General features: G+C 40.9%; 1 protein-coding gene and 1 long non-coding RNA gene across 2 annotated transcripts; both read right to left on the reverse strand.

Moving 5' to 3' along the window:
- Positions 1-78: 78 nt before the first annotated feature.
- LOC145999381 (uncharacterized) lies at positions 79-21234 on the reverse strand. Its single transcript, XR_014443379.1, has 2 exons — positions 21156-21234; positions 79-717 (listed from the first exon to the last, which is right to left on the reverse strand). It is a non-coding gene; the product is annotated as an uncharacterized LOC145999381 (long non-coding RNA).
- LOC145999745 (glycine receptor subunit beta-type 4-like) lies at positions 21227-25149 on the reverse strand. The gene is made up of 4 exons (XM_083137031.1): positions 24990-25149; positions 22570-22771; positions 21288-21339; positions 21227-21232 (listed from the first exon to the last, which is right to left on the reverse strand). Exons 1-4 carry the CDS (start codon positions 25147-25149, stop codon positions 21227-21229), a joined length of 420 nt encoding a protein of 139 aa, XP_082993157.1.
- Between the last annotated feature and the right edge of the window lie 501 nt (positions 25150-25650).

Below are 25650 nucleotides of genomic sequence, written 5' to 3' on the forward strand. Positions count from 1 at the left end.
TATATACTGTCTACAATTTCACTCTTCACTGCAAATAAATTATACAAAATAGTTTTACCTAACGTCAGTGGGGCTGTGCCACAGGGAGCCCAGCCCCCCATGGCCCATTTCTGGCTTTGGGCTGCCTAGAATGCCTGTAGTTACTCTGTTGGGGAGAGAGAGCACACACGTTTTTCCTGAAATGAACTAGGCAAGGGAAGAATCTTCGCAGCTACGTCATTGAGAAAGGTGCTCAGCAACATGCGCAATAGTCTCCTAGCGCATGCGCAGATTGAGAAAAGCGTCAAGTACTCAAGTTGTAGAAGCCTCCTCACATCCAGTGCACATAAGGCATGGCCACAAATGTTGCCAAAGTTATCCATCTGTATTCAGTTCAGGAAATAATATCAGAAAACTCAAAAACTCTCTTAATCATCCTCTTAGATTCCATTGTTAATCAGCTTACTTTCTATTTCATGATGAATTCTGATTAATAGAAACTTCACAGTATTTTCACTCTTCCTGTTTGCCTGCCAGAAACCCTTCCCACTTCTTGTCCATGTTAGTCAGATGGTTATTCCAGTAGTAAGCGTTGAAGACCATGAAAGCCAGGGGGAACACGAAGAGTGAAATGGCATCAAGACATCCTTCTCGACGTAGGATATTGCCGAAAGCACGGCGCCATCTTCCACACACATTGGCACATCTCCATCTCTTTTGGGATATTTTCTTCTGCAACTAAAAGAAAAGAAAAGAAATGAGAAAATTGAGACCTCTGAATCATATAACAGTTAGCTTGTAACCAAGATAGGAACAGACAAAACTTGTATTGTTGTGACAATAGGTAGGTTGGTTAGTTTTCATCTGCAATGATACGTTGGTACTTACTATTGCATTCAAATAATTGAATTGTGTACTGGTTAATGAAGATATTTTGAGCCAATGATACATCAAGTTTCTTTCAAGCACCGAATATGGCTTGAGCATAATTCTGCTTAACGTTTTTACAAAATAATAATAATAGGAAAATTAATAAACTATATGATTTCTCAGAGAAATATCTGACCACACCTGCAAATTGAAGAACTCTGAACTCTAACGCGCCAAGTGTTATTGTAATTTTAGCTTCATACCATAAACAAAATCTTCAAGGCAGCAGCACAATTCTTAAACTCATAAATTCGGATAAGCGGCAGAATAAACTCACAGATGAGGAGAGACATAACGGTTTTTGATCAGGAATCAAGAACTTGAAGAATTCCTATAGTCGGGAAACAACAAAGTATCAAACTTTAATTATTTCCAAGGCTGCGAAATTTAAATCCTTCGGTACTTTCCAACATCTCAGAATTTAGGACAGTTTTAATATCTCTCAATGTGTTCCCAAGTATAAGACCGCAATGACAGTGTTATATCTTATATCTATGCCAAAATTCCTTTGTTCGAATAGTGTGTTCCAAGCATCTGTTTCATCTTTCACCATTTCGGTTCGTATTAACATAGAGGCAAAACCAGTTTAAAACTTCAGTACTAGACTTTCCATCTTCTCATGTGCCTCATCTTACTTTTTTGAGGAAAACGAGGACAAATGGTAATCCCTAAGCTCCACTAAGCACGTGACTACCCAAGCACCCTAAGAGATAAGAGAAAGTGAATATTTGCATAGCTGAAATGTTCTCTAATTTGTTCCCAAAAATTACAAGAAGTAGTAAGCAGATAAACCTTAGAAGGAATTTAATTTTCATTTGCACTAGTTCATGAAGTACTTTCGAGCTTCAGTTTGCAAATTCTTCCGGAAATTCAAAAGTGAATACAAAATACTTGTATCATCTTATCAGGCCCAACAACCATAAGTAGTGTATATTAGTTGTTTCAAAGTAGTACTTGGCAGGTATCCTCTTTTTTTATCAATTGAATATCATTTTTTGACATATTTTGACAATTTTTTGTCGATGTTTTAGCGTTTAGCAATGTTTTTAGTACAATTTTCACTATACTCATTTTTCCCCCACTCGTACTTGGTAGGTATTCTTTTTTTTTATCAATTGAATATCACTTTTTGATATATTTTGACAATTTTTTGTCGATGTTTTAGCGTTTAGCAATGTTTTTAGTACAATTTTCACTATACTCATTTTTCCCCCACTTGTACTTGGTAGGTATATTATGATCTTACGTGATACAACTTAACCTATCCTTTTTTTACGATTATTTAATTTTTTTTACGATCCTAAGTGATATAACTTAACCTATCATTTTTTTTATTTATGCACTGTTTGAACGTCATCATTTGAGGATCATATTTTGTAGGTATTTTTTTTTATCAATCGAATATAAGTTTTTGACATATTTTGACAATTTTTTGTCGATGTTATAGCGTTTAGCGATGTTTTAGTACAAATTTTCGCTGCACTTATTTTTTCTATTTATACTTGGTAGGTATATCACGATCTTACGTGATACAACTTAACCTATCTTTTTTTTTTTTACGATTTTTTAATTTTTTTTACGATCCTAAGTGATATAACTTAACCTATCATTTTTTTTTATTTACGCACCGAACTAACCTACAAGGGACTCTGTTTGTTTTAATATTTCAGTATTATAAGGTTTTCACAAATTTTATATAACCTAAAATGTGTTGGATGTTGATTTTTAGTATGTGGCAATTTTTTATGAATTTTAAAACTGCTCCGTGACCCTCTCGTTCTTCACGTCGTAGGCGAAGGACTTCTCTGCAATCAGGATGACACTGCATAGGGTATCCTCGGGCAAGGCATCGTGGAACTCGCAAACACCCACTCTACAAAAATTCTACTATATGATTTTTCACTGGCTAAGCTAACCTACAAATAGGAATTGGCAGCACTGACTTATAAACCCACTGGGTCTTCTTGGCATGTTTTTTCATGATGTGTTGCCAGGCTATTGAGCATCTTGGCGTATACAATGTATATATTTTGAGAGGGGGGTTATAGTTTTTTATGCTGTACGAATACTAAAAACTTGACAGTGACAACCAACAGAGTAAATAAACCTACATGCAGAAACTAACAACACTAGTTTCTGACAGTGAATTTGAAATAAAATATTAAACAAAATACATGAGTAAGCACTGTGATTACAAATAATACCAGTGTTATGCCCCCCCCCCCAACTCCAACTGGGCAACTGGGAAAATAATTGTACAACAATTTGTACCTAATTGTACAATACTTGTACCTAATTGTACAACATATACACAGACATAAAAAGAGAGCCTTCCCGCAACTTACTTCATGTACAATTTAATATGATTTTACAACTGTGAAAAGAAAGCATATGTGTTCTGTATGCACACATTCATTCTTATTTTTCGAAGTTGAATGAAATCACGTGTTTTTACGCTCTCGTAATACTGACCTTGCCCCAGTGATTTTAAATTGCTTCCATCCGCTTTTTTTTTTCCTGTGTTATTTCCGCATGCACGCAACATTCGCTTTCAATAGAATAGGAGTGTTAGTTTAGCAGGTTTTGAGTTTACAATTTATTAAATTAAACAATAATTTATGTAAGAATATACTTGTACTTACCGAACACAAAATAATAAAAAGCACATGTGAATCTTTGCGTGTGTTCATGTTATATGACGACTGAGTAAAAAAATAATGTTGACTCCCCGAAAGATAAAAGTTCCTGGTTCGACATCAGATGCATGCAAATTTTATGTTTTGCTCTCCAAAATCTTGATTTTTATGTTTGTGCTATTTGTCATACAGCAGAGGAGAAGAGGGGAGAGGGGAGGGGAGGGGGTACTATTAGCGCCATCTATTAGCAAACAATAGAAATAAAAAGTAGGGTCAAACTTTTTCAACACCCAAAAATTTTAAACGTCCTCGCGTAGTAATACGATCTAGCTGAAGATGTTTGAAGGAGTACTCTTAGTCGACGAAGCTAATTGCTAGGGCCCATATATTGCTAAAATGTTCTTTAATTTACATATTTCTCATACCGCCATATGTTGTTCTAGTTGACTTCTTCCAAAAAAATGCTAATTAGCGAGAGTTAATTAAGCAAGGCAAGTAAAAGAAGCAAATAGGACAATATGTGGTGGCGTGGAAATATGTAAAAATTCGACTCGATTCGAATTAAAATTGGGGGATATTTTGCATTTTTTCCTATAATGTACAAAACATTTACCGTACATAATTTTTTCTATTTACAACAGTATAAAATAAGAGGAATGTGTGACAATATCCATATTAATTAGGAAGGTATGTTGTATGCTAGGTTAGCTAATTGTGTCACTGTATAGAGGAAAGATGGAAAAAGAGAGCTCTACGGAAACTAACGCTCTTAACAATATTGTATGCCCCGTGAAAATTATATATAAATAAGGATAAGCGTATTATCTGCTTTCATGTCAGATTTTCCCGAGCTGTGAGCTGTAGTGTTTAGGCGACAAGCGGCTCGCTCAAATATAATACCGTTGACAATATTGTACGCCCCGTGAAAATTATATATAAATAAGGATAAGCGTATTATCTGCTTTCATGTCAGATTTTCCCGACCTGTGAGCTGTAGTGTTTAGGCGACAAGCGGCTCGCTCAAATATAATACCGTTGACAATATTGTACGCCCCGTGAAAATTATATATAAATAAGGATAAGCGTATTATCTGCTTTCATGTCAGATTTTCCCGACCTGTGAGCTGTAGTGTTTAGGCGACAAGCGGCTCGCTCAAATATAATACCGTTGACAATATTGTACGCCCCGTGAAAATTATATATAAATAAGGATAAGCGTATTATCTGCTTTCATGTCAGATTTTCCCGACCTGTGAGCTGTAGTGTTTAGGCGACAAGCGGCTCGCTCAAATATAATACCGTTGACAATATTGTACGCCCCGTGAAAATTATATATAAATAAGGATAAGCGTATTATCTGCTTTCATGTCAGATTTTCCCGACCTGTGAGCTGTAGTGTTTAGGCGACAAGCGACCTGCTCAAATATAATACCGTTGACAATATTGTACGCCCCGTGAAAATTATATATAAATAAGGATAAGCGTATTATCTGCTTTCATGTCAGATTTTCCCGACCTGTGAGCTGTAGTGTTTAGGCGACAAGCGACCTGCTCAAATATAATACCGTTGATAATATTGTACGCCCGTGAAAATTATATATAAATAAGGATAAGCGTATTATCTGCTTTCATGTCAGATTTTCCCGACCTGTGAGCTGTAGTGTTTAGGCGACAAGCGGCTCGCTCAAATATAATACCGTTGACAATATTGTACGCCCCGTGAAAATTATATATAAATAAGGATAAGCGTATTATCTGCTTTCATGTCAGATTTTCCCGACCTGTGAGCTGTAGTGTTTAGGCGACAAGCGGCTCGCTCAAATATAATACCGTTGACAATATTGTACGCCCCGTGAAAATTATATATAAATAAGGATAAGCGTATTATCTGCTTTCATGTCAGATTTTCCCGACCTGTGAGCTGTAGTGTTTAGGCGACAAGCGACCTGCTCAAATATAATACCGTTGACAATATTGTACGCCCCGTGAAAATTATATATAAATAAGGATAAGCGTATTATCTGCTTTCATGTCAGATTTTCCCGACCTGTGAGCTGTAGTGTTTAGGCGACAAGCGACCTGCTCAAATATAATACCGTTGATAATATTGTACGCCCGTGAAAATTATATATAAATAAGACTTAAGCGTATTATCTGCTTTCATGTCAGATTTTCTCAACCTGTGAGCTGTAGTGTTTACGTGACAAGCGACCTGCTCAAATATGACGCTCTTGATAATATTGTACGCCCGTGAAAATTATATATAAATAAGACTTAAGCGTATTATCTGCTTTCATGTCAGATTTTCTCAACCTGTGAGCTGTAGTGTTTACGTGACAAGCGACCTGTTCAAATATGATACCGTTGACAATATATTGTACGTATATTGTATTGTATAGGAGACTAGAAGCATATAATTTGGCGAAAAAAAAAAAACCCAAAGTAAGGTCATAGAAAATAGTTAAAAAAAAAGTGAGCAATTATATTTTGCATTGCACAGCATTTGGTATTAAATAACATACCCCCAAAAAATCTCTGCATTATGTGTTCTGAAAAAAATTGCCCTACGTGCCAAATTACTGTGTCAAGTAAACATTTTCAAAAGGCACTGTCGTACTTGTGTGCCGGGAAAACGAATATGTGCGACCAAACTGTGCTCTAAGTGTGGAAACAATTTTTCTATTGACTACTTCAAGCGACACCAGCTTACTTGCAAGAGCACTGGAACATCTCTACCGCAACCTTCCAAGCGAAAGGTAGAAGTAACCTCCCTCGATGCATCGCCACCTACCAAATGCGTCAAGCTGACGAAGAAAGCAGACCGAATTGCGTTTGAGCATTTATTAGAAGACTTTAACATAACATCAGACAGCTTCTGCGATGTGCGTAGTTTTCTGGAGAGCGAGCGAGCTAAGATAATATCCATCCTCAACGATGCATTGGCTACATACTCCACTAAATTCTATGCCGTGCTATGCTGCAAGTATAAGAAACTGTCTGATGAAATACTGGTATTTTTTCACAATGGCTCGGGATATGATTTCCATCACTTGGTTACACATCTAGGGTACGACAATGCGAGAATCAATGTCCTGGCGCAGAACGAGGAGCATTATATTAGCATCAGCAAGTGGGTGCCGATCCCCAACTCAAGCAACAGCATCGAGCCTCGGTTCCTCGACTCTCTGAGGTTCCTCCAGGCAAGCATCGATGCTCTTGCTGGGAAGCTCAGAGACGACCAACTAGCCATTACTACATCAAGTTTCCCGAACTTAGATGTCGCACTTATCAGACGTAAAGGGGTCTACCCCTACGAATACGTCACAGACCCTTCCAAGTTCGAAGAAGAGTTGCTGCCTCCCCAGGATAAGTTCTACAGCCAGTTGAGAGGTTCAGGTATTACCGACGAGGAGTACAAGCATGCTCAGTCTATGTGGGTCGAGTTGGGTTGCCGAACTTTCGGTGATTACCACGATGCATACCTGAAGCTTGATGTGACGCTTCTAGCATGTGCGACGTTTGTTGTGGTGGGATCATTGGGGGAAATGTGATTCTCCCAATATGTCATCTGACTTACTAGCATATGCGATACGAAGAACAGGTGTGTATGTGACTTACTAGGATTAGGCTCATGGTAATGAGGTCCTAGTAGCTGAAACGTTGTTGGGGTATTTTGCAATTTTTTTCAAATATGAACACGTTAAACTGGACTGTCTCGGATTTTGAGTTTTGTATTCGCCCCCCGAGAAAATTCTATATAAAATAACATACCTGAAAATTATATTCACAGTAGATTCATTTTTTTGAGTTTTGTAATTACCCCAAGAAATTCTATATAAAATAACATACCTGAAAATTGTATTTACAGTAGATTGAATTCTTGAGTTTTTGTATTCGCACACAAGAAATTCTATATAAATAACATACCTGAAATTCTATTTACAGTAGATTGAATTTTTGAGTTTTGTAATCACTCCAAGAAATTTTATATAAAATAACATACCTGAAAATTGTGTCGCTATATACTAGATTTTTTGATTTCTGTGATTTTGGAGAAAGCAATGGCATCCACCACCAGTTTTAATCGTAAAAATGATAAAACTGAATGTGTTACTTGTGGGAAGCTAATGTTAAGGAACAATTTATCGGCACACAGGGCAAGATGTAGCAAAACAGGTTCGAGAATTAATCGTTTGTTACCTTCTAAGCCCTGTGCTCGATGCGGAAAGATGTTCAGCATTACAAATTTAAGTAAACATCTCAAAATTTGCAAACCATCGACCGAACAAGGAACATCGAAAAGGAAAATCGATAATTTAGAAACGGAAGCTTCCACTTCCAAGCAAATTAAATTATCTAATAAATGCAAACCAATTAGATCTGCATTTAACGACCAACTCCAGGATTTTTCAATTAAGTCAGAACCAGGTCGTGACATCCTTAGTTTCTTGGATGAAACGAAAACATCTGTACTAAATATTTTAAAAGATAAACTTGAAAACAACTCTATAAAAGTATACGTTGTTCTGTTTTCTGAATACGAGAAAGTTGATGGCACAACGAGTATTTTTTATCATCGTACAAAAAACCAGACACTTTATTTTGCTGACGTCGAAAATTTGGACAACTTCTATTATAAAGTTACCAACGAGCTGGTTAAGAAACATGACGATTTCGAGGCTAAAGGGTCGGGATGGTCTCTGTGTGGAAGTCCTCACACGTTAACCGTTTACGTGAACCGATTCTCGCCTCTTCGCGCTTCCAGCTACGTTCCTCTTCCACCGAACATTCAACACAAGAGGGCTGTGTTAAATATACAGAACAGCGATAACAAGTGTTTCCTCTGGTGTGTGTTGGCTGCACTGCACCGGATTCATTGGTCAAATAATCCAGAACAGGTTTCTAATTACAAGCAATATGAGACCGACTTTGAAAGTGTAATGTCTGGCATCGAATACCCGGTGACATTGTCGGATATAACAAAGTTCGAAAATCGTGCCGGAAAACGCATCGCTATTAATGTATATTCCTTCACGTCAGATAAATATCTCGTGCATCCCGTCAGGATAAGCGATATCGACGATGACGATGCTCGTGTGATTAATCTCCTTCTCATTTCAAACGAGGATGTTCATCACTACACGCTAATTCGTTCACTATCACGTTTGGTCAGAAGTCAATCAACCAAGCATGCAAACAACATCGAAGTTTGTCCGAGATGCCTAACCACGTTCGACGATCAAAAACAACTCGATTATCGAAAATACACCGGACGTCAAATTGCTATCGAGAAACTTGTCAAACATAAAATTTACTGCGGCGACAACAGACCGGCTAGAATGTTGATGCCCGAAACGAACGAAGTCGAAGAATTCAAAATGCACAAGGCATTGTTGGAACATCCTGCAATCATCGTCGCAGATTTCGAGGCGTTCCTCAAACCACTCTCCTACTGCGAACCGGATCCCGAAATTTCCTCCACAACGCCGTACCAGCTTCATCAACCTAATAGTTTCGGCTATGTTGTTGTGCGACGTGATAAAATAAATGAAGCATATATATACCGCGGGCCAAATGTAATCGAACACTTCCTGGAAAAAATGGTGGAGGAGGTTGAGGTAATTGGTAGCGTACTGCTTACATCAAAACCGATGGCACCTTTAACTGAAAATGAACTTCAAAATTACAATTCCACTGAGGTGTGTCCGGTATGTGATCAAAGTTTCACTGATGAGAACAAAAAAATATTCCACCACGATCATTTCAGCGGAAACTACATAGGTGGAATTTGCAACACGTGCAATCTTAAAATCCAGAAACCTAAATTCATCCCCATATTCTTTCACAACGGAAGCGGATATGATTTTCACCACCTGGTGAGACATCTTGGCTACGATCCGAAACGTATAGGTGTCTTGGCCGAGAATGAAGAACGCTACATTAGTCTCAGCAAGCAAGTGTCGATTCCGGGAACGAAAAATACAATCGAGATGCGCTTCCTGGATTCGTATAGATTTCTCTCTGCAAGTCTGGATGCTTTAGCGAACAAACTCACCGACGATCAATTTAAAATAACTGGAGCTAGTTTTCCCAACGTAGACATAGAACTCGTTAGACGTAAAGGGGTTTATCCTTACGAATATGTCAGTGATGGTTCTAAATTTAACGACGACGCTCTTCCACTTCCAAGAGAATTTTACAGCAGACTCAGAGAGAAAGGAATCACGGACGAAGAATACCAACACGCGCAACTCATGTGGGAGAAATTAGAATGTAGGACACTCGGAGACTACCACGACGCATACTTAAAATTAGACGTGACGATACTCGCGGATGTTTTTCAAGCGTTCAGGAAAACGGCAACGAATATTTACAAATTAGATCCAGCGTATTTCTACAGTCTACCGGGATTAGCGTGGTCGGCAATGTTATTCCAGACAAAGGTCAAGCTGGAACTGATATCGGACGTTGACATGTTGCTATTCATCGAAAGAGGGATACGAGGTGGAATGGTGCAATGCGTACAGAGACATGCAAAAGCTAATAACGTACACATGAAAGAAGATTACGATTCAAATCGAGCATCGAATTACATCTTCTACGCCGACGTTAATAATCTCTACGGACATGCCATGGTTCAGAAACTTCCTTACGGGGGATTCGAATGGTTAGATCCCACTTCGATAGACATTATTCATTTCGACGATGGCGAGTGTGGTTTCTTCGCAGAGGTAGATCTCCAATTCTCCGACCACCAGCACGACACGTTTTCGGATTTGCCTCCGACTCCCGAAATCAAATGTCCACCCGACTCAGTTCAAGACAAGCTTTTGTTAACATTGGACCCTAAACAGAGATACGTCGTCCACTACAAGAATCTCCGGTTTTTGATTGGGAAGGGTGTTCAGATAGTAAATGTTAGAAGAATACTAAAGTTTAAACATTCCACGTGGTTAAGACCTTACATAGAAACTAACACACAACATAGAACAGCTGCTACTTCCGATTTAGACAAGGATTTTTTTAAATTAATGAACAATGCGGTGTACGGAAAGACCATGGAGAATGTTAGAAAGCACGTAGACGTGAAATTAATTTCCGATAAGAATAAATGTCGGAAGTGGATAGCCGATCCTAGATTCAAGTCGAGAAAAATTTACAACGAGAATTTGGCACTTTTCAATCTACATATAAAATTGATGAAATTCAGAAAACCAATTTACGTTGGCGCAACGGTTCTCGACTTGTCGAAACTTTACATGTTCGAATTTCATTATGACGTGATGAAACCCTTCTACAATGATAAAATATCACTTTTGTACACGGACACCGACAGCTTTATTTACAGCATACAAACACCTAACCTATACGAAGACATAAAAAATCCTTCCATGCTTGAGTATTTCGATACTTCTGCATACCCTCAACCCAACAGATTTGGAATTCCATCCCTCAACAAAAAAGTCCTAGGTAAACTGAAAGATGAATGTAACGGTGATATTATTGTTGAGTTCGCGGGTTTGCGTTCGAAGATGTACGCCATGAGAACAGAGAGTAGCGTCACGAAGAAAGCAAAAGGTGTGGGCAAAAATACGGTGGAGAACAAACTCACCTTCCACGATTACATCGATTGCCTTTACTCACAATCGACGATACTAAGCATAGAACAAAGAATCCAAAGTGTAGACCACGTGATTACAACAAACAAAGTTAGGAAAGTAGCATTAGATCCGCATGACGATAAAAGATGTATTTTGTCTTGTGGAATCCACACGTTGCCTTGGGGACACTATCGTTTAGAAATTAGTAAAAATTGTAGGCAATGCAAATGAAAAAAAATGAACTTAAATAACTATAACTAAAATAAAAAAAATTAACTATCTCACATACACAATAAATAACTAGCAAGGACAATGAATCACTTTGGTTTCCGAAAGCAAACAATGGAGACTGTACACCGCACGGCAGATCATGAATTTCTACCTTCCATGTTAACTAAACTCAACGGTCTGTTGATCAATCAATTTTCGGAACGCTGACGATTTCGGATTCGCGACGATCGACGTGACGAGAAAACCCAACGACGGAAAATACAGAAATAAAATCAACGACTTTCTAAACGTTGCAACGTTGTGAGAATAAATAACCAGCATGCCTATGAATTTGTTCGGTTTCAAAAAACAGATCATTATGGAAACCATACCAGATCATGAAGTCTTACCTTCCGTGTTACCTAAACTCAACGGTCTGTTGATCATTCACCTCAACAGCATTTGGACGAAACTGAATGACGATGTGGGCAAGATGTTTTATGTTTTTAATAACAATTTACATTTCTACGAAATTCCGATCGACGGGAAACTTCAAATCACCGTGAATCCGGAAAACGCAGGCGAAATCAAAATTTCTACCGGCAAGAACATTTTTCGAATCAAGCACGACAAGATGCTTTCTAACATTACGTACGATGTGTCTGCAGGAGATTATTTTTACATAGAACTCCTCGGAGATTACGACAAACTTATTCCTCTTTTTGTAGAATTACGAATCGTCTATCCTATTATAAATAACCGTTAACAAAATGCCTAACGACATTTTCGGCAACACCAAGCGTGTAGACCACGCAGAAGAGATTCTCATGTTGGACATTCGAGTTAAGAAGTTGAGGACCGATTTGATCGCTTTGCAGGAAACCTTAAACAAAAGTTTAGAGTCGGAAATCGCTACGCTCCAAACGCAATGTCTCGACCCCATTCTGAAAATCGATTCCGAACTGAAAACGCTCATAAAAAATTATGTCGACGTACCTTCTTACGACAGCGTTCAAAATATACAGTTGAGCGTGGATTCGCTTCAAAATGATTTGGCCAAATTACAGCAATTTCAATCGAAAAATGAAGATTTGGAAAAATTGAAACTCGAAATCGAAGAACGAACTTCCGCAATAGAAAAGAATTTCTCAGAACTTCAAACCGTGGTGAACGATATTGATGTAGAACGCTTGCATGTCGTTGTTTCCAAATTACAAGAAGAATTCACCAGCACGTTGGAAGAAATTAAATCCAAGTTGCAGACTTTGGAAGATACAATGACGAACCTACCATCGTCGGACGAACTGCAGGTCATCGGTAAAAGCGTCGCGAACATAAAAATTCAATTGGAGGCCTATCGAGATTTCGAACACATTCAAACCACCATCGCTACGCTTCAGGCGTCCTTGGAATTGATCAACGAAGAAATTAAAAATATTCACGCTGAAGCGAGAGCGTTGACGAGCATTCAAGACACGTTGAGCACGGTTCAGCAGAAGATCGAATATTTAGAAAATTTGAACGTCGAAACGAATCTCGCTCATTTTCATCACGTACTCGACAACATACAGGGTGACTTGGAATCGTTACGGACGAGCGTGCCTTCGAGCGAAGATTTGGAAAAATTGAAAACGGCGGTGACGGCACTATCCGAATCGAGCGACATCAAAAGTTCATTGAGCGATCTCGAGAGTAAAGTGGCCAATCTCCCCACCTCCAAAGAATTGCACGCTTTGAAAAGAAACATATCTCGAATGCTGAAACGACTAGAAACGGAAACGGCGAACGTGGAACAGATTCGAGACGAAATTAGTTCGCTGGTGTCGACGCTGCCCACTTCGCAGAGCGTAGCCGACCTTCACACGCAGTTTACAGAGATGCGAAGCATCGTGAACGATCTTACCGAGAAGAGCTCAAAATTGAATCAAGTCGAGAACCTTCAGAACATTGTCGTCAACATCAGAGATCAAGTCGGAGTGCTGGAATCCACGCAGGAATCGACGCTGGCTTCTTTCGGCGCCAAGTTGCAAGAACTCAACGAAAACTACAAGCAGTTGAACGTGGAAGTGAAAATCAAACCGTCGTTTTCTGCCGTAACGGATACCATAGTCGAGCATTTGCTGCCCATCGAAAATAAACTCGGACAAGTTCACAGTAATCTGCTCGGCGTCGACACTAAATTCGCTAAACTGCATTTTCTGCAAGCCATCGAAATCAACAGCATACCCAATCAACAGAGAATCTCCACGTTCGTCGAAGGTAACAAACTGTACATGTTGCATCCTTATCATCCGTACTACAAGTTTCTCCTCGATGGCACGATTCAGATAAACGAATTTTCGTACTGGTCTCACGGTAGAAAAGCTAGCGTTCCCACCATGACTTTGATATCGAATCGTGGTGTCCAGAAAGCAGGAAACATTCCTCTGGCGCGTTGGAACGAAACGCGCAACATATATGAAATACACGAAGACGAAGATCTCACCGTTTTCGACGTGAGTGCCGGCGATAAGCTGATCATTCAAAACACGAGCGAAGTGCCACCCTCTTTGAATCCCATCACGCTTGTGCTTCTCTTGAAACGTAATCTCTAAGAAAATGTCTAGGCAAGCCATCGTCGAAGAATTGCATAAACCTGCACGCCGCAACTACGAACGTTTGGCTGTGGTAACCAAGGGCATCGACGACCTCTGGCAAAGTGACCTCGTGGAGATGAGTAGCGGCAATTTGAAAAACGTGCATAAATTGAACAAGGGCAACAAGTACCTCCTCACCGTCATAGACACGTTTTCGAAATTCGCATGGGCTCTACCTTTGAAGGCGAAAACGGGAACGTGCGTCACGGAAGCATTCAAATTAATTTTTCGCGAAAGCGGCGGGAGACAACCACGGTTTCTGCAAACGGACAACGGTAAAGAATTTTACAACGCCGTATTCCAAAAGTTTATTCAAAAACACAAGATTCGACATTATTCGAGCTTCAGTCACATCAAAGCCAGCATCGTGGAAAGATTCAATCGAACCTTGAAAACACACATGTGGAAACGATTCACGCTTCGGGGAAATTACAAATGGGTCGACATCCTGCCGGAACTCGTCGACACCTATAATGATACTGTACACAGAACGATAGGCATGAAGCCAGCCGACGTTACCAAGTCCGACGAGCAGCGTTTAATTTCTACAGTTTACTGTCCAAAGTACACACCCACGACAAAAAAAGCTAAATACAAAATTAGAGACCAGGTGAGGATCAGCAAATTCAAACGCACCTTCGAGAAGGGGTTCACAAAAAATTGGAGCACGGAACTTTTTACGGTGGTTCGAGTTTTACCTGGAAACCGACACACGTATATAATAAAAGATAGTAGCGGCGAGATTTTGAAAGGAAGATTTTACGAAGAGGAACTCTCTAAAACGAAACACCCCGACACGTACCTCATCGAGAAAGTATTGCGTAGGAAAGGTGACAAACTGTGTGTCAAATGGCTGGGACTTCCGGAAAAGAGTTGGATCGACGCGGACGAAGTGATCTTGTGAGTACGTGGAACGTGGTGAAGCGTCTACCGGATCCGGAAAGTCAAACGAAGAAAAAGAACGGCGAGTTGCTTCCCGACAGCATCCGCTGTCTGATCGTAGGTCCTTCGGGGTGTGGGAAAACGACACTGCTCGTGGACAATTTTCTCCTCGCACCGAATTGGTTAAATTGGAAGAACAGGCACCTGTACGTGTTCTCGAAAAGTTTGGAGCAATCCAAATACCAGCAACTGATGATACTGTACGATGGTCTGGACATTGCAACGTTCGCCTCGGAAATAAAACCACTCGACGATTGTCGTGAAAATTCAGTCGTTGTGTTCGACGACGCCATCCTGGAAAATCAAAATGAAATTCGCAACTTTTTCACGCAAGGTCGTCACAAAGGAATGGATTGTTTTTACCTGGCTCAAACGTTTTCCAAAATTCCAAAACAGTTAGTGCGCGACAACGCCAATTTCATATGTTTGTTTCGTCAAGATCACACCAACCTCAAGCACGCGTACGATGACTACGTAGGCGGAGACATGAACTACAATCAATTTTCGGAAGGCTGCTCTACTTGCTGGAACGGTGACGATTTCGGATTCGCGACGATCGACATGACGAGGAAACCCAACGATGGAAAATACAGAAACAAAATCAACGACTTTCTAAACGTTGCAACGTTGTGAGAAACGACGTATATAAATAACGTCATGACGAAACGAAAAATCGAAGACGAAAATCTCAAGCTTCGCGATTACCTCGCGAAACGCTTCAAAGGTTGGAAATCCGAGAATCGCGGATTCTACGAAGAGAAGAAACGTCAGGATCAACCCGTGATCGATGCCATCAGCAGTCTAGGTAAAGAAATTAAAAGTGTCACGGAACAAAATAAAAATTTGATTAATGAACTCGTACCGCTCGCAGCTAAAAATTACGCCGTACCCACACCCATTTCGAGCATTCCTTCGACGCCGTTCGAACTGAAGGATGCACCGGCACGACGTCGAGCCATAGGCAGCACGTCGTCGTCTTCGGATAAAATCGAGTTGGGACCTTTGGCACGAGACTACCTGAGCACGGGGAAATTCGACAAGGATGAAGTGTTCGGATTGTATTCCAGCATGGAAACCAGCGAAGGCGGCGGTGTGGTGTGGAAGATTGGGAAATCGAAGGTGACCTTCGAAGGCAACGACATTAAAGTCAATTTAGGCGACAAGGATAGTTGGAACAGGTATCCGGGTACGGTGGGACTGTGGGAACTCGTTGCCAAAAAGCAGCCGAAAGATTACACCGACGAAGATTACCAAAGTTACAAGGAAATTCTGATCATGACGGATGCCTTGTACCAGAACAACAACGCCTCGCAGAATAGGGTGAAATCGAGCAGCGGCGAGAAGTACAGGAATCTCATCAAACCGATTTGGAACCAGGTCAAAACAGGCAGCGGCGTCAAACGCTACAACACGTTACCCAAAGAATTCGTTTGGGTGGACGACGTTAGGAAACTCGTGGACCGATTGTTGGTGATAGCCGGCGAAGAGAATGCAGGCAACCGTAATTTCTACAACGAGAAGGTTGGCATCGTGGACATGATCAGCACGAAACTTTCCAACTTCATCGTGAACGACGACAAGGGTATAGGTTACCTGATCAAAATCATCAACACGCTGCCTCCGAAATTTTGGAACGTGGCCGAAGGAAAGGGACTCGTGAACGACATCATCAACAAGTTACCTTTCGAGATGCATTTACCTGGCTACCAGTACTGCGGGCCGGGTACCAAACTCGAGAAAAGATTGGAGAGAGGAGACAAGGGTGTGAATCCGTTGGACGCGGCATGCAAAGATCACGACATCGCTTACAACACCACGCAGACGGATCTGGATGCACGTCACGAAGCAGACAAAAAATTGGAACATGCAGCTTTCGAAAGGTTCGTGAGCAGAGACGCATCGCTGGGTGAACGGGTCGCCGCACTGGGTACCACCATCGCCATGAACACGAAACAAAAATTGGGGTGGGGTATATAAATAACATACCGTAAAAAAAAAACTTGATATATAAATAACACACATCGTAAAAAAATAATCTTCGGTATATATAAATAACACACATCGTGAAAAAAAAAGCAATTAAATTTCTCTCTAACACTCTGACAACTGAAAAAATGAGCGATCTCCAAGCATTAAAACAAATGCTAAATTTGTCAGTCGAGTATGTAAAAATTCAGGAATTGGAAGTCGACAAACCTTACACGATAACTTCCGGTTCAATCGTTTCCACCCAGTATGGCCCCAAGGTACGCCTGTTGCTCAACGCACAATACAGTCTATTTTTACCGGATCGATACGCTAACATGTTATCGGACGAGAAGCTATCTATTTTAATCGAGAACAAAACTCGAATCGTGTACAAGGGGACAAAGGAACTTCTTGGCAAGAAAACGAAGCACGTAATAGAATTTGTGTAACGACTGCGAGGCCGTGAAAATATATAAATAACATACCGTAAAAAAACTACACAAAAAAAATCTCAGAATATATATATAAATAACATACCGTGAAAATAACACATAGAGCATCAACATGAAGCCCAAGGGTGTCGTGTACCAGATACCATACTCCAATCTTAAAAATCTAGGTGCCCTCGATGGGTTACTCACCAAGAAACAACGCGAGAAGAAACGTTCTTGCTTGTCGAAAGGACATGGAATGAAATTGCTGCTCAGCACACCTCAATTGAAAAGATTGCAGCGTTCGCGGAAACAGCAAAAAATCGGAGGTTTCATATTCAGCATCCCGGCCATCCTGGCAGCATTGGGGGCCGTTGGAAGTTTGGCCGGCGGAAGTGCCGCCATCGCGAAAACCGTCATCGACTCGAAGAAGAACAAGGCGGAATTGGAAGAACAGAAACGTCACAACCTGGCCATGGAGAAGAAAAAGGGGAAGGGCGTGATGAGAAAGTTTAAAAAAAAGAAACAGAAGCACTCACCAACCGAGACATTGAATCTCTGATCGAACCGTTACAAATCAAACACTTCAGAGGAGTTTTCATGTCCGACTCGTTACCTTCAACCGCTAAAAAAAAAGAATGCGGAGTAGTCAACTTGGACGATCAAGAAAATCCAGGCACGCATTGGATATGTTACTACAAAAATGATGATAAAGCATTCGTTTTCGATTCTTTCGGAGGTGTTCCACCTACAAATTTAGTTCATTATCTGAAAACGAACAAAACCTCCATATACTACAACGACGAACGCATTCAAGATTTCGGAGACGTGAACTGCGGTCATCTCTGCCTCTCCGTGCTCGCGTTTCTCTCTAAAATAAATAACCCTACGATCGAGGATTTCCAGAAAGCATTGTGGAACCTCAAACAGCATCACTAGGATGGGCGTGTTCCATCTCACGAGCGAATCTTCAATCTTGAAACTCACGCTGCACGACGACATTGTCTATCCTAAATCCGTGGCTCTGCGTGCATTCTACAGCATGTACCTCATACCTAACGTCACCCAGCACAACAACAAAATTAGCGTCGGAAGCGAACACATCGTCGTCACGCCAGGTCAATACAATCTTTCCACTTTGCAAGCTCAATTACCCAAAGGCACATATCTTTCTCAAAATTCGGTCACGCACAGAGTGGAAATCCTATCCGCGACGGAGACCGTGGACCTGGGCACCATGGGAGAACTTTTAGGTTTCGAGAACAACACAAAACTCGAAGCTGGCATCAAGCACGTAGCAACCAACATTCCTAAATTTTTGGCCATAGAGACTCTGAACGTACACTGCAACGTGGCGGAAGGTATGATCACGAAATCTTCGGACGGATTGTTAGGAAGTCACAAGCAGACGGGAATCATAGCCACTTTCAAACCAAGTTCCGAGTTCATGGAACCGATCATCTACACGCCCTCTTCGCCGATCTATTTTCCAGTATGTCGCAACCGCATAGACGACATAGAGTTGGTGGTGACGAACGAGAAAGGAGACGTGGTGGATTTCGCAGGTGCCACTACGACGGCCATCGTGGAGATCAACGTATAATAAATAACCATACATGTAAAATGGAGCAAATCGAAAGTTACGAATTGCAATCTTTCCCTCCCAACCGTCGCACGTTCGCCAATCTCAACGAGGCGAACAGGGAGATCGAATACGACGTGGACGTAGGCGATGGGTTCGTTCATCCTCACAGAGCGGACCTCTACCTTCAATTCGACGTGGTGAAGAAGGAAAGCGGAGACGCGTTTCCCGCAGCAGCAAACTTGATACTCGTGGACAACTTCGTGCCTCACCTGTTCTCGCAGGTGGAGGTGAGGAAACACAACACCGTCATCGACAGAATAGATTATCCAGGCATCACGTCGACGGCAGTGGGAACGTTGAAATTATCCAAAACGGACGCAGCGTACTACCAGGCCGGGGGATTCGAAGCCGGGAGCAAAATATCGACGAAAAGTCACACGGTGCTCTTTCCCATGCGTCTGCTGCCAGGTTTCTTCTCGGACTACAAGGAGATCATATGGAAGGGAGGACTGAGGGTCACATTTCGAAGAGCGGCCAACGACAACGACGCACTGATGCGATACGCTACTTTAGGTCCGGACGGCACCACGCCGATAGCCAACACTTTACCCGAAGCGGCGAAATGCGTCATCCGGAGCATGGAATTGAGAATGCCGGTGGTGGAATACGAAACGAACTACGCTCTCAAGTACAAAGCGGAGATCTTGAAAAGTCCGCAGGTGTTGATTCACTTTCACGGTTACCAGTGCGTGCAGAAGATGGCGTCGGGAAGTCACATGGAATTCGACGTGACGACGCAGTTCAACAACATACAGTTCGACATGCCAGATTTCGTCGTAGTGCTTTTTCAGACCGGGCGCGATAACAATCAGGAGAAAGATTCCAGCAAGTTCGACGACTGCAAAATCAAGAACGTTTATCTGAAGAATGGACGTAACGAAGTGTTCCCGCGCGAGAATTACAACCTCGACGTGACCAAAAACGATTACCTCAAACTTTACGAAGCGTTTTCGGCTTACAAACGCGTGACCGAGGGAAGCGTGGACATGTACTACACGCCCAGCGAATTCAAAGCCCGGAGACCCATGACCGTCATCAACACATCTAAGAGGAAGAAGGTTGTGGTCAACGATCGAACCAACATCAAGGTCGTCTGCGAGTTCCACGATGCCTTGCCCGAGGATACCCTATGCAGTGTCATCCTGATTGCAGAGAAGTCCTTCGCCTACGACGTGAAGAACGAGAGGGTCACGGAGCAGTTTTAAAATTCATAAAAAATTGCCACATACTAAAAATCAACATCCAACACATTTTAGGTTATATAAAATTTGTGAAAACCTTATAATACTGAAATATTAAAACAAACAGAGTCCCTTGTAGGTTAGTTCGATGCGTAAATAAAAAAAAATAATAGGTTAAGTTATATCACTTAGGATCGTAAAAAAAATTAAATAATCGTAAAAAAAAAAAAATAGGTTAAGTTGTATCACGTAAGATCGTGATATACCTACCAAGTATAAATAGAAAAAATAAGTGCAGCGAAAATTTGTACTAAAACATCGCTAAACGCTATAACATCGACAAAAAATTGTCAAAATATGTCAAAAACTTATATTCGATTGATAAAAAAAAATACCTACAAAATATGATCCTCAAATGATGACGTTCAAACAGTGCATAAATAAAAAAAATGCTAGGTTAAGTTATATCACTTAGGATCGTAAAAAAAATTAAATAATCGTAAAAAAAGGATAGGTTAAGTTGTATCACGTAAGATCATAATATACCTACCAAGTACAAGTGGGGGAAAAATAAGTATAGTGAAAATTTGTACTAAAAACATTGCTAAACGCTAAAACATCGACAAAAAATTGTCAAAATATATCAAAAAGTGATATTCAATTGATAAAAAAAGAGGATACCTACCAAGTACGAGTGGGGGAAAAATGAGTATAGTGAAAATTGTACTAAAAACATTGCTAAACGCTAAAACATCGACAAAAAATTGTCAAAATATGTCAAAAAGTGATATTCAATTGATAAAAAAAGAGGATACCTGCCAAGTACTACTTTGAAACAACTAATATACACTACTACCATAATTACTTTTTCCTCTGTACGAAGTAAGCAGCAGCCGCATTTCATGGGGGGAACGAAGGCTGGTGCTTCAACTACCCTTTAGGACCACCAACTCTAAACATGCATATCGGCCATAGAGGAATGGAGGAGGAACTTACCATAGGTTTAACCACCAGAGGCATCGCGAATACCATCTCCGAATTCTTTTTGTTCTTCACCGTCTTATACCTTACTCCTAGGAGGATGACTGCATACTCCAGCAGGGCTGCCACCACAAAACACATGCACACCATTAGCCACACCTCCACTGGCTTCACGGAGAAGGACTGCTGAAGTTTCTGCCTGTTGGAGTATATGGAAAGTACACAAAGCTTAAATTGTCTGTTGCATTATGACAAGTACTAGGTAACTAGGGAATATATACTTTATTTTCCTGGTAGTGGAAATGGAAATCACATTTCAATGGTTGTGTACACAGTTCACAGCTTTCCTGTTGTACGCAACATGGGCATTACAAGTGTTAATTCTGATCGTTGTCTTTAACATTCAACACACGAAATTTGCATCGTGGCATTTTTGACAATATGCGAGCGATAGAAAATGTGAAGGTTTAGTTGAGCGTGAAACTCAGGTTTATTCTGAGGCATCATGGGATTTCTGTTGCTATTTCTTCAGCTTTTGTGAACTGCCTGCAGGGGGACAAAGTACACTGAAGTATAAGTTGCAGTTGCAAAAGCAATCACTGAAAATTTCACAACTCGCTGTACTTGCCTATGGAAGACTGAAACATTTAACAAACATCGACCATCTTTGCGATGAACATGGTGATGAAAATGAAGTACCAAATATAATTTTAAATAAACTAGAAGTGGACGGAGCGGAAGTTAAAAGTGTATGCTTCGAGGAAGACAAGAATCAAATTATTAGAATCGTAAGGAAATTTGTGAAAAGTATGCTTAATGAAATGGAGCAAAAGCTTAAAGACAAGGACGTGAAAGTGATAGATCTAAGTCCATAATTTGAATGTTTTAGAACATTTCAAGAGTTCAGTGAAAATGACTGCAAAGAACTGTCCCTGAAGATAGGACTTTAAAATGTTGACGCGGTTATTGCAGACTTGTGTTCTTTTCAATCCGTTGCTCCTAATAAATCAGAGGAATCATCTCCTGCTTTTGGCTCTTTCATATTAACGGTTGATATTGGGTATGAAGCTATAAGGGCACTCGCTGAATGTGCACGGTGCATTTCCGTTTCCCCTGAGTAAGAGTCAGGTAAGAGTAAGGTCATTCATCACCATGAATAGGGTAATGATAAAAATAAGAAATATGATGAGTCGGAATACGATTCATGCTAGTGTGAAGGTGTTAACTGTAGGAGACGATAGTTTCATTGATGATGTCTTCCACAGATATGCTGTAAAAAGTCTTTACGCATTGGTTTGCTGTAAATGTAAGTTATTGCATGTTTAACATTATTTCATGAGTCTCATAATCTCATTCTTAATTTGATAGTTAATTATACCTAATTATATTTATTCATATAATTACACGTGAGACGTTAATTTATGCTTACCTGAGCGAGCTGAACATGGTGACGAGCGTCAGCAGGGAGGTGACCATGAGAGCCACCCTCCCGGGAACCTTGTCGGAGTCGATGATGAAGCTACACCAAGAGATGATGACCAGCAAACCGCTCGGAAAATACGTCATGAGGAGGTGAGTGGACAAGTTCCGGCGCAGGTAAACGGTGAGGTACAGTCTTTGAGGCATGTACACTGAAATTTGTGAAAATATCCATAACAGTTTGATGTTCACTTGTTCTTTTATGTTTAAATCATAAAATTTATGTAATATATCTACACACATACACACACACACACAGTCCTGAAACTTTTCTGACAAAGGTTGTATATATATACACACACAACCTTTGTCAGAAAAGTTTGAGGACTGATTTTTTTATTCTTTACCTGTGATATTCAAACACAAGAAATGGGTGTTATTCAGTCACCTGATATGTGTTCTGAATAGAAATGGCCTTGAAAGTGTTTCCATATAAACACACTAGGAGGCAGCGCTGTGCTTAGCAGCCCCCTGTTTGGCTTGTTGGCGCATTTAGTTGGAAGTTATACAAGTGTCGTGATGGACGTGCATTTCGAGCAGAGAGTTAACATTAAGTTTTGTGTTAAGCTGGAAAACCCCTAGTGAAACATGGAATATGATACAACAAGCATTTGGTGACAAGACATCATCGAGAAGCCGTATTTTTGAATGAAACAAAAGGTTTCGGAAGGGCAGAGATTCAGTGCAAGATGATCCAAAGACAATGTTCATCCCACTTTTTCATGCGAAAGGTTTGGTGCACCATGAATATCTGCCGGAAGGATAAACGATAAACAAAAACCTTTATATTGACGTCCTGAAACATCAAGCAATTCTGCGGCGCCGTCCTGATTTGTGAGCATCTGAGCAGTGGTTCTTATTGCACGACAATGCAAGGCCACATACTGCTTAATCAGTCCAGAAATATCTGGGCAAGCATCGTATCTCTGCTCTACTACATCCCCCATATTTACCCGACCAGTTACCTTGTGATTTTTTTTGTCTCCCCGTGTGCAAACACCACTGAAAGGGAAGCGTCATGAAGATATTGGTAGCAATCGAAACGGTTTTGTGATAAATGTGCTGAGAAGCATCCTAGAAGAAGCTTTCCCTGCTTGCTTCCATGACCTCCAGAAACGATGGCAGCTGTGTATAGATAGCAGAGGGGACTATTTTGACAAAACCTAGGACCATTAGTTCCTAAGTTGAATAAATTATTTTCTACTAGCTCAGTCCTGGAACTTTTCTGACAAAGGTTTTATGTGTGTGTGTATATATATACACACACACGAACATAAGAGCGTCCGCCTAGCCAAATGGTTAGCGTCATCGCCTTTGTTGTGGTTCAATTCCCGCTCGAAGTTCCAAATTTTCGGTGTGGACCTCTTCTCGTGAGGACCATTGGGGAGCTACTTGAGATGAACAAGTAGCGGCTCTGATCTCGGAAGAAAAAGAAAGATAAAGAAGAAAAAAGCGCCGATGAAACTCGACGCGCTGGCACCGAAGGTAAAATCACTTGGCCAGCTCTGGCCCTTATATGGCTGTTCCGCTATGGAGCTTATATATAAGAAAACTGATGAAATTAAGGAGACCACCATCGTAAGATATTTTATGGAATGAAATTTTTATATTCGGCATTAATATTTTATTAGTCAATTTTAATGAAATGAAATTATGACCAGCGGATAAATCTATAGGTTATGAAGTAACCACCATCTAAACCTTTTTTGATATTTGTCCAGTGTTTGTGTTAAGTGAATTAATGCAAAATGTTTGATATTCTAATTGTTAGAGTTATGAAGTAACCTAACGCATTATCAAACTTGCAAGAGCGATGTAATGGCAATTTGTTAATTGCATTACCTTGATGACTTGAGAGCTGGAGGATTTATTTTCAAGAACGAAATATGCTGCGTTGTGTTGTTCTTATCTTGCGTATGGAATGTTATGCTGGGAAAACATGACGCGCATAGAACTGATTTGATACTTGTGTCAACAGTTAAATGTGCTTATTGCACATTCTGCGGACTGGCTTCACAATTTTAAATTTATTTCCCTTTTCTTCCGCGGAACGTAACGGGTTATCGCTTTTTTTGAGTAGCTTATCCAGCTCTGCGAATGCATACCTTTCCACTTTATGAAAGCCTTCATGGTCATATGCAATGCACACAGAACGACTTGAATATAATCTTACTTTACATATTCACGATCTATTAACAAAGCCAAAAGTAAATCTTTGTAGATTGTCCTCACATTATCTCGCCCTTCAAAATCGGCCTGCTTGTTGTAGGTGAGTCCCCTCCCCTCGCCTCTCACCATCGGGGTGCTTGTTGTAAGTAATTCCCCTCGTCGTTTACCATTGGGGTGCTTGTTGTATGTGAGACCCATCGCCTCTCACCATCAGGGTGCATTTTGTAGGTGAGTCCTCTCGCCTGTCACCAACGGGGTGCTTGTTGTAGGTGAGTCCCTCGCCTCTCACCATCTTGGTGCATGTTGTAGGTGAGTCCCCTCGCCTCTCACCATTGGGGTGCTTGTTGTATGTGAGACCCATCGCCTCTCACCAACAGGGTGCATTTTGTAGGTGAGTCCTCTCGCCTGTCACCAACGGGGTGCTTGTTGTAGGTGAGTTCCCTCGCCGATTATCATCGAGGTGCTTTTTGTAGGTGCGTCCCTCGCCTCTCACCATCTTGGTGCATTTTGTAGGTGAGTCCCCTCGCCTCTCACCATTGGGGTGCTTGTTGTAGGTGAGTCCCTCGCCTCTCACCATTGGGGTGCTTGTTGTATGTGAGACCCATCGCCTCTCACCAACAGGGTGCATTTTGTAGGTGAGTCCTCTCGCCTGTCACCAACGGGGTGCTTGTTGTAGGTGAGTTCCCTCGCCGATTATCATCGAGGTGCTTTTTGTAGGTGCGTCCCTCGCCTCTCACCATCTTGGTGCATTTTGTAGGTGAGTCCCCTCGCCTCTCACCATTGGGGTGCTTGTTGTAGGTGAGTCCCTCGCCTCTCACCATTGGGGTGCTTGTTGTATGTGAGACCCATCGCCTCTCACCAA

The sequence above is a fragment of the Lepisma saccharinum genome, chromosome 15, assembly GCF_977018435.1.
Source record: "Lepisma saccharinum chromosome 15, izLepSacc3.1, whole genome shotgun sequence".
Lineage (NCBI taxonomy): Eukaryota > Metazoa > Arthropoda > Insecta > Zygentoma > Lepismatidae > Lepisma > Lepisma saccharinum.